The sequence below is a fragment of the Dipteris shenzhenensis genome, chromosome 2 (assembly GCF_047967505.1).
Source record: "Dipteris shenzhenensis isolate YYH24624 ecotype China chromosome 2, Dip_SZ_1.0, whole genome shotgun sequence".
Lineage (NCBI taxonomy): Eukaryota > Viridiplantae > Streptophyta > Polypodiopsida > Gleicheniales > Dipteridaceae > Dipteris > Dipteris shenzhenensis.
Window position 1 is genome coordinate 36,429,172 of NC_141597.1, and position 15,362 is coordinate 36,444,533.

The 15,362-nt window shown below is 46.2% G+C and overlaps 1 protein-coding gene across 1 annotated transcript in view; it reads right to left on the reverse strand.

Moving 5' to 3' along the window:
• The window catches only part of LOC147904698 (fructose-bisphosphate aldolase-lysine N-methyltransferase, chloroplastic-like), a 136,213-nt gene that overhangs the window by 93,332 nt on the left and 27,519 nt on the right, over nucleotides 1-15,362 (reverse strand). The window contains exons 3-4 of the mRNA XM_087395221.1: nucleotides 11,104-11,194; nucleotides 10,824-10,991 (exon numbers count right to left, since the gene is read on the reverse strand). Of these exons, the coding sequence (XP_087251347.1) occupies nucleotides 10,824-10,991; nucleotides 11,104-11,194 (259 nt within the window). The remainder of the gene's footprint in view (nucleotides 1-10,823; nucleotides 10,992-11,103; nucleotides 11,195-15,362) is intronic.

A 15,362-nucleotide genomic window follows, 5' to 3' on the forward strand; every position in this document is an offset into this window, starting at 1 on the left:
GACGTGATTGGCTGTTCACATTCCTTACAAGAGCTTTACCCTTCCCTTTATTATTCTTAAACCGGTTTGGTTTCCTAAAAGTGGGTATACTGTTGGTCTTAGATGATGACCCACCCTCTTTATTGAAGGATTTACGAGGATTCAATTTCCTCACGGCTATTTCAGCCAGCTTGGTGAGGTCCTTAAGCGTGGTCAGGTTAAACATTTCAATCTCGTACCTTACTTTTGGGCTTAAGGCTGCTAAATACTTCTTTCTCCTATCTTCCTCGCTCTTTTCGGGTAACTCTAGAGAGAGTTTCCAAAATCTGGCTGTAAAATATTACTCTCATTATCGAACTACCTAAACCTCTCCCAACGAAAGATTAGGTTCTCTTCATGCCTCGGTGGCATGAAAGTGGCTTTCAATTGCTCCACGAACTTAGCCCATTCATGAATAGGCTCTTTTCCTGTTTGTGACAAAGACCACCACATTAGAGCATCCTTCTGCAGATGCAATGTGGTAGGAGCAAGCTTCTCTTGCTCAGTCTTGTCTTGATGAGCAAAGTATAGCTCAAAATGGCGAATCCAATTGAGTATTTTGTCAGCCTCCCTTGCCCCATCATATTTGGGGAAATAAATTCTCTCTCGCGGTTGGAATTTGGACCTCTTAGAAGGGGTACTCAACTCTTCATCCCCAAAGTTTAAAGTCCTCTTAGTCCCTAATCTTGTCATAATGCACTGCTCAATCATATTGCTAAGCTGAAAAATCAGCTTATCAACAGGAGTCTCCTCTCTTCCTCTTGCACTTGGATTATAATCCATGTGTGCTGGGTTTTGAGTTGAAGGCGTAAACTCATCACCTTGGCTGGTCTCATTTCTTCTTTTATAATGAAAGGAGAACTCCCTATCAAAAGGTTCTTGAAGGAGAGACTGCTGTAAATCTATTTGTGGGTTATCATACTCAAGATGTGTGTAACTCTCACCTAATCCATGCTCTTTAGGAGGGGGTTAAGGTGTTCTTTCTCTCTCTCCTCGAGGTAATGGAGGAAAAGGAATAAGTTCATTGTTATATCATTCTTTCCCTTCCATTCTTTCCTTTTAGTAATACAAGAGAGAAAACGACTTGCTGTAATTTCAAAAAAGGGGTTTATTTTACAGCAAAATTCCCGCTTCATTTGTGTTGAGAAGACACTTAAAATGACCTCCTCTTCCTTCTCTTTTAAGCTTTTCTTCTTGTATTTCTGCTCTAAACTGGCACGCTCCGTTTGGAGCTCTAGATACCGTTATAGGGGGTACTTGATGGGTGGATAACCCCCTTGAAATCTTGTTCCGATCCAACTTTCTGTTGGGGAGAACGGGGTGTCTCTTTTCCTCATGGTTTAAGGATTTTAAGGGTACATTCACAGGCGGAGGGGGTGGTGTGGTGTGTGTGTGGGGGGAGGGGAGGGATTTTCAGAAAAATCCCTTGTTTTCAGCACCTCAAGAAGTCAAGGTTGGTCGGGACGAAGATTTTGCAGCCCGGACAGTTTGCTGCACTACCCGCTAAACATGTGTGCCGTCGAGGTTCCATCGTCAGATTTCGTTCTCTCACGTTCCCTAGCTGCGCTTTTCCCTGCGACTTTCGTGCCTTCTCTCGCCGTCCTCTTCCATCGTCCACGGCTGTCACAAGCCGTGCCTTCCCCACACTAGTGCTTCCACCACGATTCTGCACGTTGCTCTCTCGCCCTCTTCTTATCCTGCTCGTGGACCGTCGCCGCTCTGATACCAAATGTGAAAAAAACCAGAATTTTCGAGAATGCATATGTGTGCAATGAATGCAGAATTTGAATGCCAGTTGGCCCTCCAATGGGGAAGAGCGCCATCGTGAGAGTACTTGTTTCTATTTCGACCTACATGCAAGGTGAGAGAGAGATGGCGGATGAATGCAATGTGGTAGAGAGAATGCTACGTGAGATTCACAATGAAAGGGTGATACCCTTTCATTAATGTCCCTTGAGATCACTCAAGTTCCATCTTTCCATTTACACTTACCCTTATCCTATGACCCATGCACCTACCATTCAATGCACTCTAATGCACCCTTTCCCTTTCCTATTGTCCCTAGGACCTAGACACATGTGTGCACATCTTTATTACTAATCATTGGCCAATGTTACATAGTTTTGGCGGTACTATTTACATCGCTTGATCGATCATAAATACAAACATATAACCGCACCATAAAATTGGCGCCTAACGATAATAAGGTTCTAATGACTATTAATTAACTAAATAATCATTTCTCTTGTCATGACATATCTGTGCATACCAAGCTCGTGGAGCTTGCTTCAAACCATACAAGGCCTTTCTCAACTTGCATACTTTGTCTTCCTTGCCAGGTTCCACAAATCCAATGGGCTGAGAAACATAGACCTCCTCCTGAAGGTCACCATTCAAGAATGCAGTTTTAATTTCCAACGGATGGATCTTCCATCCATGAAATGCGGCAATGCAACCACACGCCTAATAGTGGTCACACGAGAAGTGGGAGAAAAGGTTTCATCATAATCTATGCCTTTCTGTTGTGCATAGCCCTTTGCTACAAGGCGACCTTTGTACTTGTCTATGGACCCATCTGATTTTCTTTTGAGCTTATACACCCACTTCGTGCCAATTGCCTTCTTGCCGGCAGGCAAGTCCACCAACTCCCAAGCGTGGTCTTTCTTAATGGAGTCAATCTCCGCTTGCATTGCATGCATCCAATGCCCATTGTCTCGTGCGTCATCAAAACTATCACGCTCCTCTGCCTCAATTATGTTGTTGACCCAAGCAGACTCACAGAAATGGGCATCCTTAGTGTCTCTAGTGCCACTCTGTGTACAGCTAGGAAGTGGTGCTGAAAGTTTGCTGTCCTCAACAGTGCGGAACAGCCAACGAGGTACTAATTGTGCTTCCTACATTGTTGTACTTTCACGTGCTACGGCATCATCAATCTCTTCCTCAGAAACAGGCTCAGCCAGAAGCTGAACTGAGGCATCACCCACTAGAGTATCTTGCTGCATATTCTAATTGTCCATTGGCATCAAACCAGCAAAGGGCAGATATGCATTTTCAGCAAAGATAGCATCCCGACTAGTGATGACCTTCTTGGTCACGGGATTATGAAGTCTATACGCCTTGCTTTCACTTCTGTAACCAATAAAGATGCACTTCTCTACCTTGTCATCAAGTTTCCCACGCAACTCTTGAGGCACGCTTGCATATGCTACCAAATGTACGGAAATAGCCCACATCAGGCTTACGACAAACCATGCTTGATAAGGTGTCATGACCTTAAGAACCTTCATGGGACACCTGTTTAAAATATGATTTGAGCACATGATGGCTTCCATCCAAAATTTGTGTAGCAACCCTTTGCTTTTAGCATGCATCAATTTCACCCTTTCCATTCTGTTAAGGAGTAACCTCACCGTAAACTAATGTGTAATACCCTTGTCAGCAAAAAATTGTTGCAATACCTTAGACATATATTCCCACCCTCAATCTGAACGGAGGGTCTACAAGCGGCATTTAGATTGATTTTCAACCAAGGCAACAAAGTGTTTGACCACATTGCAAACTTCAGACTTCTGCTTAAGAGCAAAGACCCAAGTAAAACATGTGAAGTCATCTATGAATGTAACATAATAAAGATGACCTCCAAGAGACGGAGTGCGCATGGGTCCACAAACATCAATATGAACAAGCTGTAATTTTCGTATAGCCCGGACTGCACCATCCTTGGGAAAGGAAAAACGATGTATTTTACCCAAAATACAGCCCTCACATCTTTTGTTTGGAGGAGTCACCAAACGAGGCAAGGCATCAACCAAATTAAGCTTCTACAATAACATAAGGCTGCCATAATTTACATGCCCAAACCAGGCATGCCATAACTCTGCATCTTGCATGGCAGAGATAGAAGCCACAAAAGCTGAATATGCTCTTTTCTCATAGCCATCAAGCTGAAATAACTCGCCCTATCACGGACTGTACATCTGTCAGCCTCAGCCGTTTTTGTCAAAAATGGGTCCAAAATGAGGTCGCCCAGCCCAAAAGAAGCTCCTAAAGTGCTCAAAAAGAGGCACCCAGCCTTGAACTTGCAGTAGGAGGCAGTGGCTGGTCCAAACCAACTCGAAATCAGTACAAAAACCTCCAAAAACTGGTCACCCAGGTCCAAAGCAGCGCTAGAACTTCTCAAGAACTAGCGCCCAAGCAAGAGGAGGTGGTTGCCAGCAAAAACGAACTGTTTTGGCCAAGTTCTTCGCAAGAAAAGTAAAGTTTTTCGTGACCGAATCGAAGCTAGAGGGCGTGGGAGGTGCGGGGAGAGGTGTGAGAGCGAAGGGGAACTTGCTCTGATACCAAGTGTTGGAAATGGAAGTGAGAGAACGCGAGAGAATGGAGCTGAAGCAGGTTGGAATGAAATTGCAGCAAAAACAATGAACTACAAAGCTAGGGTAGTCATAGAGATGAAACCCTAGGATGAATCCTAACTTGGGTTAAAAGATGTGTGGTAACTAACTTACCCACAAACTCAACCTCTAACTAAGGTTTAGGGGTAATTAACCTTAATAAAGGTAACAAATGCCCCTAGCCCCTTATTACATCATTGTATAAATATTTCTAACAAATAAATCGTTGACGAGAGTCGCCATCGAGGAGACGTCCAGATGGGTCGACGTAACCAAACGGGAACCTACAAGGGTAACCATTTCGGCTACCCTCCTGGAGCAGCAGAACAGAGCCAGCAAGGCTCTCAACATCAGAGTACGTGGGATTCCCCCCACTGAGGCTATCCCGATGGCAAATGCGCAAGCCTTCGTGACCACTACCCTAGGGGCGACTGAGCACAAGATTGAGAGAGCATGGAGGGTTGGGAGGGACCCCAACCGAGACTTATCATCCGGTTCCATGACGCCCAGGCACGGCTTTCGACTTTGCGTCGTAGGTCAATCTTACGAGATCAGCCAGCGATCTCCATGGACGAGCACCTCACTCCACTACAGGTTGAGGAGAGGCATTTCCTGCTGCAGCAGCGGGATTGGGCCCGCAAAAAGGAAAAGTGGATAATAGTACAAGATGGACGACTCCTTACAGGCCCCCGTCCGGCACCCACCTCTCCTCCCGCATAGGAGGCGGGGTCTATGATACCCACACATCCAAGACCCTATCCTGTACCATCTGGAACTGTAATGGTACCTTATGCTCAGAGCCAGGAAACTTCTCGGAATCCTATACAGGTCACGACATAGTCTTTTACACAGAGACACATCAGAGTCCAGAGCACCCACTACCAGCAGTCAGCGAGTATATATTGGAGTCTACCTAAAAAGATAAGATGAGGGATACAAGAGGGGTTTGAGGATCAGGAGGAGTCGCAGTCCTTTACAGATCCACACTTTTGGAGACCATCTCAGTGGAGCAGAGAGATCCACACTCCAGGTTTCTCTGGAACACATGGATAGCCGAGATTTGTTTATCGTAGTTTGCTACTTCCCCCCCGAGACCTCCCGCTTTGCCAGAGATATTCGAGGGGAGGATGAGACATCCCCATTTGCTGCTCTGTATCAGTCCATCGGTGACTTCTCTAGCTGCGGGGAAGTCCTCTTAGTTGGGGACTTCAACGCAAGAACAGACGCTCATCAGGCACCACTCCTCGACTTCAGGGATGATTCCACTCTACTGCTAGATATTGACCTTGAGGAGGTAGGTATGCTACGAGTTTCGGCTGACAAACGAGGACCGCTCACATCCTATGGGCAAGCCCTACTAGACCTCGGCAGGATGCATGATCTCATTATTTATAATGGTCTTGACAAAGGGCCCGCATCAGGTGGCTTCACTTGCTTTCCACATGGGGGAGGCTTCAATGTTGTGGACTACATCATGGGATCCCCTGCCTTCACATCTCGCATCACTGACTTTACCGTAGCACCTCTCCCTCTAGGGGCTGACCATACCTATCTTTTCTTTAGCATTTCTACCCCCCACCGCACAGCACTTTCTACCCCGCTGAGCTCTTACTCCACTTACCATGATATACGCTTTGATCGTGATCACTCACCTACTTACTCTGGCCGTCTGTACATACTTCTCGCATACATTGACTTTATACCCTTACTAGAAGACCGTGCTGCCCTAGTCACTCGCTCACTACACAAGGCCGCTCTTCACGCCTTTCCCCACACCACCCGCTCCACCACCTCCTGGGACCGTACCCTGTAATAGCTAGTACAATGATGAGTGTAAGGCTTTACACCGTCAGCTCAGATTCGAAACAAAAAACAGCCTTCCGGACACACCAGAGACACTACGCGAGTACCACCATCTGGTACGCAGGAAGAAACTTGACTTCGTGCGTCGGAACGAGGAGGAGCTACTGAACATTCTGTTCAGTAACAACTCTAAGGATTTCTGGCAGAGATTTCTAGAGCAACGGTCCCCCCCACCACTCACTGACACTCAGGTGTGGTCTGATTATGCACGCACGCTCTATGATATCCCAAATCAGCCAGCCCCTAACCTATCACATATGCCATGCCCCACATCCTGCACCCTCTTCACTAGGACCGATGGGGGGGGGGGGGGGTAAAGGATGCTGTAATGAAACTTCATAATGGCCGAGCGAAGGATCATGAGAGACTATGCACTGAGTTCATTGCATATGGGATTAACCTCCTAGCCCCGATCTTAGCCAAGCTATTTAATGAAGCCGTTTGCTTGGGGTTTCCACGCACCTGGACCATCAACACTATCTCACCCATCCACAAGGCAGGGGATCCCTTGAACCCGGAGAACTACAGGACCATCATGATTGGACATGTCATGTCCAAGGTTTATGCATCAGTACTTGATTCTGAGGTCAGCAGATTTGCGGAGTGTCGAGGACTCAGAGCAGCGGGACAGGCCGGTTTCAGGCACGATCATGGGACCATGGACCACATTCTCGCGCTTAGATGTATCATCGAGGAGATGAGGGCACGGAAGCAGAGGGTTTATAGTTGCTTTGTGGACTTCTTCAAGGCATTTGACACCGTTCCAAGAGCCCGCCTCATACGACACATACAGGATCTGGGATACGACTAGGAGATCATTTGGGCTGTCATGGCACTTTATAAGCGAGTTTCAGGCAGAGTCCGGACAGGATCTGGATGGACAGACGAGATCATGAGCACTATCAGGGTCAAACAAGGATGCCCATTATCACCTACCTTATTTGGCCTCTACATCGACGAGCTCGAGACAATGAAGCAGGCACAGGGTGGGGTAGGCTGCTCTCTCGCGGGCACGCTGATCCGGATATTACTTTATGCAAATGACATGGCTCTCTTGTCTTCCTCAGCAAAGGGGCTCCAGAGACACCTTGATGCACTACAGTCCTTTTGTGAGTCTCATGATTTGAAGGTCAACTTGGGTAAAACCAAGGTTATGATCTTCAATACATCTCGAGTCGTCATGTGCGATGAGCATTTCACATTTGATGAGTCCCCTGTTGAGGTAGTTTCATCATACACTTCTCTGGGGGTCGTCTTTTTCGGACCCACCTTCACCATGAGACCCACGCGGCAGGCGCGCCTGAGCAGAGGATATGCTTCATTGGCTAGACTAGAGAGACAGTGCTTCCGCTCTCATTTTCAGGATCCACGGACCAAAGGGTTGCTTTTTGACTCCTTGGTCCGCCCTGTAGGGATGTATGGCAGCCCATGCTAGGGGCCAAATTTGTCGGATACAGAGTGGGCCAGGGTGGAGCGGCTACAGGTTCTCATGTTATCACGGATGATCCGCGGTAAGCCATATGTCCCTCACCAGATCATTCGGGCGGAGTTTCGGTCACCCCCATTGCAGCTAGATGCTGCATTTCAGGTCATTACATATCTGTACCGAGTCAGGGAGTATGGGGATTACACATCCGGGCGTAGCAGGATACCATGGCTAGCACTGTCCTCTTCTATGGCACTTGCAGCAAAGGGAGATCAGAGGTATTGGTAAGCACGCACAGAGAGATGGTTTGCAAGACTAGGGCTCCACATGGACAGACTACCTCCTTTCCAATACAGCATGGATGCTCCTTTCTCTCCCCTCCTATCACACGAGATCAACCGGGTTATCGGTGAGGATCTACTACAGCTACACACATTCCGGACTTCGTTGGGCCCGAGTGATCTTCCAGTGAAGCTGAGCTTCTACAGAGATCACTTCCTACATATCACAGCAGAGGGTTTCATTGATCACTCGCTGAGGATCTCCCTTGGGCAGTTCCAAGTCTCTTCACAAAGACTTCGTATCGAGAGCGGCCGAGCAGAGCAGTTACCCAGGGAGAGGCGCATATGCAGACTGTGTGACAAAGAGGTTGAGACAGAGGAGCACTTCATCTTCAGGTGCCCTGTTTACTATGAGATCCGAGGGCGTTTCTATTGCCTCTTCAGAGATAGTTATGGGATGTTGGCCCCTGTCCTCTCCTACCCACACCAACGATGCTTAGCTGGTTTCATTCATGAGATGCTCAAACACCACGATAGGATACTCCAAGCACGGAGACAAGAGCAGCCTTCTCCCTCGACTAATACCTCTCAGAGCTCTATCACAGAGTTCTTTCAGCCAGATCACATAGACCCCCTCGAGGCGAGACCTCAACATGACCGTGACTCGAAGCCTGTGACCCGACAGCTTAGACACAGGGTTGACTCACAGGTCACACTTGAGGACATCCCCTCCTTGTTTAGCGTCAGAGCCCGACCAACGGGGGTCACAGTGGCCTTGGTTAGACGCAAAGCTATAACCACGAGACGTACTAGGATTGCACCCTTGAGGGGGCGACAGCATTCTATTGCTGACCTCATGCCTCCACTTCCACAGCCTCATACATCCTGATGCCCTGTTGCTGACGATGATGATGATGATGATGGTTATGATGATGCCGACGATGATGCTAAGATTGATATATATATATAGTCAGTATATGACTATGTTGTACTTAGGACTTAGTATTGCCATTTTGCATTTTTATGCATTCTGCATAGGTGTGGATGCTCGTTTAGTAGCTCCACTACCACATCTCATTGTATCAAGTTTTTCACAGTCTCATACACCCATTGGTCTTCCGAAGACTTTAATAGACTTTCTTTCTTTCTTTCTTTCTCACCACTAGAGAGCGAAGCCCATATGCCCTTGATGAGGATTTGGAGAAGCCTGCAAGGGTTGTATGAACCCAAGCATGGTGGATATAGAACCTTACCAAGAGTCCTTGGTTTAGGATGGGTTCTCACTCAAGGGGAAGTAGTTATGCATTTCAAAAGGGTCAATGCGAGAGGGGATCATTCAAGAACATCACTCGAGTGAAATGGGGGGTGGTCTAGAAGAGACACTTGAACCTTCTTCAAAGCAAGTATTTTTGTCCAAAACGACTGCCCCAATCACTAAGTTTGTTGAGAGATGCACTCAATGCCATGAAGGCAAAGGAAAAAGTCCAATGCAGGGCTATATTGGCCCTTACCCGTGCCACAGCAACCATGGGAAGATGTAAGCATGGACTTCAGCCTTGATGTATTTGAGGGCTCATGCAATATATGGATATCATGCCTAGTGAACTCCCAATAGAGCTACCACCTCCTAGGGAGATTGGGCATAAGATAGACTTTATTCCTAGAAGCACATTGCTCTAAGTCAACAAATCGGACTTCTCTATTGGAGCATGATGAGATACGAAGGCAATCACATTCGAGAAACTTTGGCCCATTGCAGGTCCAAGAGGAGGAGCAAAGGAAGCTGTCATCGAGAACGATACTGATGCGCAGGCCCTTAAGGCTAAGGATGAGACTGGTGAGGTTTGTTTTGACCTTTATCATACATGTATGTTACAAAAATTTGCCAACTTCTGGAAAACCAAACTACAGTCTACATGGGGAAAAACTGTACAAGTCTGCAGACTGTGTTCACAATTGCAATGAAATGGAAGGAGGAGCTTTCACTTAGCTCTATACACTCTTCACGAATGCCTAAATGCGGTCTCCACTAAGAAGCCTGGGGAATCAATGTGACGATCCTTATCTCCAGCGTTAATACCGATTAAGTCTACCTTTTCTTACTTTACAACTCGGAATGACCCAAACCAATAAGGTGGTTGACTGTTGACTGAAAACCAATGAGGTGGTTGACTGTTGACCCAAACAAGCAAGTAGTTGTCGGTTGACCTGTGGATCATAGTGCATGCAACTATGTGTTGTGGGGACTCTAGGGGGTGGAAATCAGCATGCTTGCTGGAATTAATGTATTGTAAGCTTCCATACAGCCTACGGGATGAAGTTCATCTCATACTCAAGATTCTGATAGGTTTTCTTACTAAAGGGAGTTGGTGCCCCTAGCTCGCACCTGCTTGAATTTGCAGGTTCAATTCTATGTGAAGTGGTATCAAAGCAATTTGTTCATGCGTCAGTTGGTATCAGATTAAATTGTCCTTCTTTGAGATGTAATAAGACTCAGCCTTTCTATTCCAGATCACACGATCTAGTCTGCTGGTGGCAAGATGACACCAGTCCCATATCCCACTTCAAGGGAATGATACTCGCTTGGTGAAGGACAATCAACCGTAGCATTGGTTACATATGTTCTCCATTTGATATTTGCAACTAGCTAAACACCAGCTTGAACCCAGATGAGAACATTAGGAAAAGGATATGTAGATGGCTCAAATAAAAAATTGAATAAGTAGGCATCATGACATGCCCAGGCTTTATAACCACAAATACTAGTACATTCTGACATCATGAAAGTATATCAAAACCATATTTGTGAGAGCACAGACAGACAGGTTATATAAAGTTCTGCACCTGACACAGAGGTGCCTTTCAGCAGGAATTCTTGCTCCGCTTTGCTCCATACTAGTGGACTCAAAGTTGTCGAGGGAAAAGTTCTTAAATATGGGTACCAAATAGACTTCTTTCCTAGCCATTTCTCATATATCAGCCAGAATGCAAGTCCAATTAAATCTGGCCTCCCTGCAAGCATAAAATTAAAAAAAACCAGTCTGATTTCCATACACACATTTGGTCAAAATGCAAAAACAAACAGCATTGAACCCCTAAGCATGCATGGTACAGTGTCACACACCTGCAGCAAGCTGTGAAATGACAGGATGATTCACGATATCCGCACAAGTAACAGTATAATTCTCAGGTGCTTTTATAGCAAAATCGCCAGCCTGCAACAAGAAATGGACAGACATTAAGAAGCACTTTCATGCCAAATAGGAAGGTTAAATACTAATGTTAGGTTAGATTATTTCACACTACAACTACAGACTGGTCTTGCCCGTTTACTTTTGCACTTCCTAAATTTCTTCCAAAGCAAAGACCCCTATCGATGCATGGCATAGAAACAATGAGACTTACCAACCTATGTTCATTTTTCCAGAGAAAAGAACTTTCTATTAATGCTTTAAAAAGGAACCATACAAATCAGCAATCCGTGTGGTGCTGATCATGGGAGAATCAAGGGAGAGAAACTAGTTGTCAACCAGTCTGTTTCCAGAGAACCCAGATCACTGCCAAGGGAATCTCTGATATTTGGATGCGGTTAGACACATACTGAGGTATGTGAAGTCCACATTGCAGTATGGACTATTTTATTAGACATATTCACGAAGGCATTGGGCACATAGAAGGTGTGCAAGTTCATAATGTTTTACTTCAGTTTGTTTCTTCTTCCAAACCCTACAATCTCCTCCTTTTTACCTTCTTTGGCTTATCCCTATATATATATATATATATATAGTAATATTGATGGATTGGTAACATAGTTTGGTAACGTTACTTTGGAGTAGGACGGGTCATGGTGGTGCCTTTGGTTGTGGGAGGGCTGGCCCCTTCGTGAGGTACAATGGGATCTGGGCGAATGGTTTGGCTGTACAGAGTAAGGCACTTGGAGAGAGGTGTGGTGCACTTTTTCTTGTATACGACACACATCGGTCGTTGCCTTTAGCTGGAGGCAGCCGCTTGGACCTTTTTGAGAGAACGACATTGAATTGAGGAGCAGGTGTCAGCTGCAGATATTGGTCGTGCTTGTGGGCTAGCCACCGGCCACGAAAGATTACTTACTTCTTCTAGAGGGTTGCCCATGGGGTTCTACCCATCTGGCCCCTGGCTGGAGTAGATGCATGTTGATGGGAGGTGCTACTGCTGCAAGGATAGAGAGTTGGGACCTTGAGACGATCCCGCACTATCTCTAGCGCTGCCTTGCAACATAGAGGATTTGACAATCGGCCCTCCGGGTAGTGGCTCGGATGCAGCAGGACTTTACTCGGGGTATTGCAGCTTAAAGGACCAATAGGAATGATGAGAAAGCTAGAGCAAACTTTAAGTTTGCACTCACGTGTTGTAGCTCAAAATAACTACATCAGCGGACTAGATTATATGCCAGTCATATAATTTGAACTAAATAGACCTAACAAGTCCTTTTTCGAAGTTGCAAGTCTTTTTGCACATATTCGTGCTATTTACCCTGTGTTCCTTTTTTTAATTAATCAGGCCCTCCTATTAACTCAAAATAATATTATTTGACAAAAATATCAAACCATGGGCTGGAGAAACCTGATGCTACCAAAATGAGACAAAAAATCCTCCCATTGTTGCGTGAATCTCCATCACGGTGGTCAAGACATCTATTAAAGTAACCATTCAAAATGCAAAGAAAGGGAAAGGACACCTCAAGTGAGGTAGTAAAAAGCAATCGAAGAGGATAATAATAGCATATTATGCCTCATTGGCCAGTGGAGTGTCACATGCAGCCCTAACATGGTGCATCTGCTGACAGTTGACTTCATGTATCTTGGCTGTATGATAAGTAGACATAGGGCTCTACTTCCCTTCATGAATTCATGGGATGTTGAAGTGCAGAAGCCAGATAGATAGGCTACCTTGGAGCATGAGACAGGGCCAGCCCTTGCTGGAGCAACAACCACACAACCACAACTATAATAACAACAAACAACCATGAGGACGTCCAAAAGACATGTAGGTGCAACGCGAGCATGGTTGCCCACACAACAGTATATGGCTGAGGCGTATGACAGCCACAATAGCAAAGGTGACCACGACAGATTCAACATCAGGTTAGCCTGGCAAAAGACTGCCTTGTAGACCACCCCTAGAGCCTAAAATCAGCCATCTAGAAGGGAGGGCAACAAAGTGGAAGAGGGAGGGAGGGACGGGGGGGAGCAGAGAGGAAGGGGCTTAAGTTTTTTGTTATTGTGGTTGTTGTTGCTATTGTTGTCGCAAGTAGCGGGTCATAAAAGGGGCCTGCAATCTCTTCACTTACCATAGGGCACAACACACAAGTAGACATCTAACAAAGTCCATCAAGGCATCATCTCCTCTCAGCCCTTGATAGCAGTATACAGAAGCAAAGCCACAAGGATGCATTTCGTGGTGCCCCAAGCGAAACTTCTTGTGCCCTCCTTGAGGTGGAATGACTCCTGCCCTCAGCCACTTGGCTCATGCAATACATGGAAATAGTGAGGGGGAAGCACTTGTGAATCTCAACTAGATGCTTGTAATGTCTTTTTTTGCATTGTTAATATGTCTTTCAAATCAGTCCTGTGTGTGACAATTTTGCTATTGGGCACATGGTCCTTGGTGCAGGGATTATTATTTTATGTACAGGGCATTTATGCCGTAGAGTCGTATTGCTTGTATGGCTATACTAGGTCAAACTGGACGAGTGGATAAGGCTAGGAAAAGGTGGCCTCTTGTGTTAGAATATGTGTGTTGTGGGCCAATTCCCTCATATGGCATTGTAATTGAATAGGGATATTTTGTGCACTTGTGACACATGGACATTGGAGTCAAAAGCCCCGTATGCAAAGTCGTGAATGGACTATCCTTAGATATATTGAGTTGATGATGCTCCTCCTCATCATCCCGCCGGCTCTTTTGGGGGTATTGAGGAGGCATACACGGCTATGGAGCGGAGGTATGTGACCCTCTGTACCCAGTGCTCCTAGTGTTGACATGCGGCCCCTACTATGTCACTTACAAAAATCCCATTTTCTCTCCTCTCTATATCCTTTCTAGGGAAGTTGTATTTTTACCTTCATATCTCCATAGCACTAGGGCATTTTCTTTTCTCTCGCTGTGTTTTTTTTTCTTTTTCTTTTTCTTTTTATTTCTTTTTTTTTTGGAAGGGGGGGGGGGGGGGCATGGTGGGTTTTTACCTCGTTTTGAGGTTTCCTACGCAGCAATATTGAGTATTACCCCCCAAAACATGTGTGTGTGTGGGGGGGGGGGGGCGGGCGGGGGGGGGATTTTCTGTTGGGCAATATTGAAGGTGAGGTCAAAGGTTGCCCCATTGTTACTCAAATGTTTTTGGATTGGAAACATATTCTCTCACATCTGGCTTGGCATGGCCGGGATTCCTTCCAGGGTAATTCTTTGACAGCTGAGAGCATCCACTAGTCCAGGGTTTTTTCTTAGCCATTGGCTTTGTAGGAGCCCAAACACTCGCATTTTCTTAATTCAAAAGGAATTTCCTCTGTGGCACATGTCATTCATGATGATGGCACTCTTTTATCTTTCCCTTTGGCTGCTGGAAAATATGGTTTAGGAATGCATATCGTCCTGTACGGCAGATCATTACTCGGATGCTTCAGCCGCCGTTTCAACCAGTATCCCCTTTGGAACTTCAAGACAGGCTTCTGGATTGGACTCTTCTTCCAATACACTCGTCCATTCATCCTTAGAAGCTGTCTCATATAACAGTCTCATCTTTATATAAAGTTCTGTTGTCTTCACCACGGGCATCGTATCAGAGCCAACTCCTGAGGTAGGAACTTCTGTTCCAAAAATTCTGGACGACTTGTTCCTCCAGGTATGCCCTAATTTCAAAATTTGTGCTGCAAGTTCTTGTTTGGTTCATCAGTTATGGGAAGTGGTCAGACTTTAGGGAAAAGGCAGAAAGAAGAGAGTGAGGATGAATTCGAGATTGCTTAAGGGTTTAGGTAAGAGAGGGTGTGAGGTGTAGCTAGGAGAGAGTGGAGAGGATTGGAGGAGAGGCGTGAGAGGGACTGTTGGGTAGACGAAGGGTTGACAGGAACCCTAGGGGGTCCCATGTTTTGGTCAGAGCTGCGCAGACGATAGGTGACGCAAGTAGGTGAGGCTGAGGGTGCGCCTAGGGCTCGAGCGTGATTCGGCCAGGCAGGGGGGGTGCACCATAGGCTGGAGCAGGGTGCGGCCAAGCTGTTCGGGGAGGCTGATGTGCGAAAAAAGCACCACCCTCCAAGTTGGGAGGGTGGGGCGAGAAAAAGCATCGACCCTCCAAGGTTAGGAGGGTGTGCATGCTAAAAAAAGCATCAACCCTCCAAGTTTGGGAGGGTG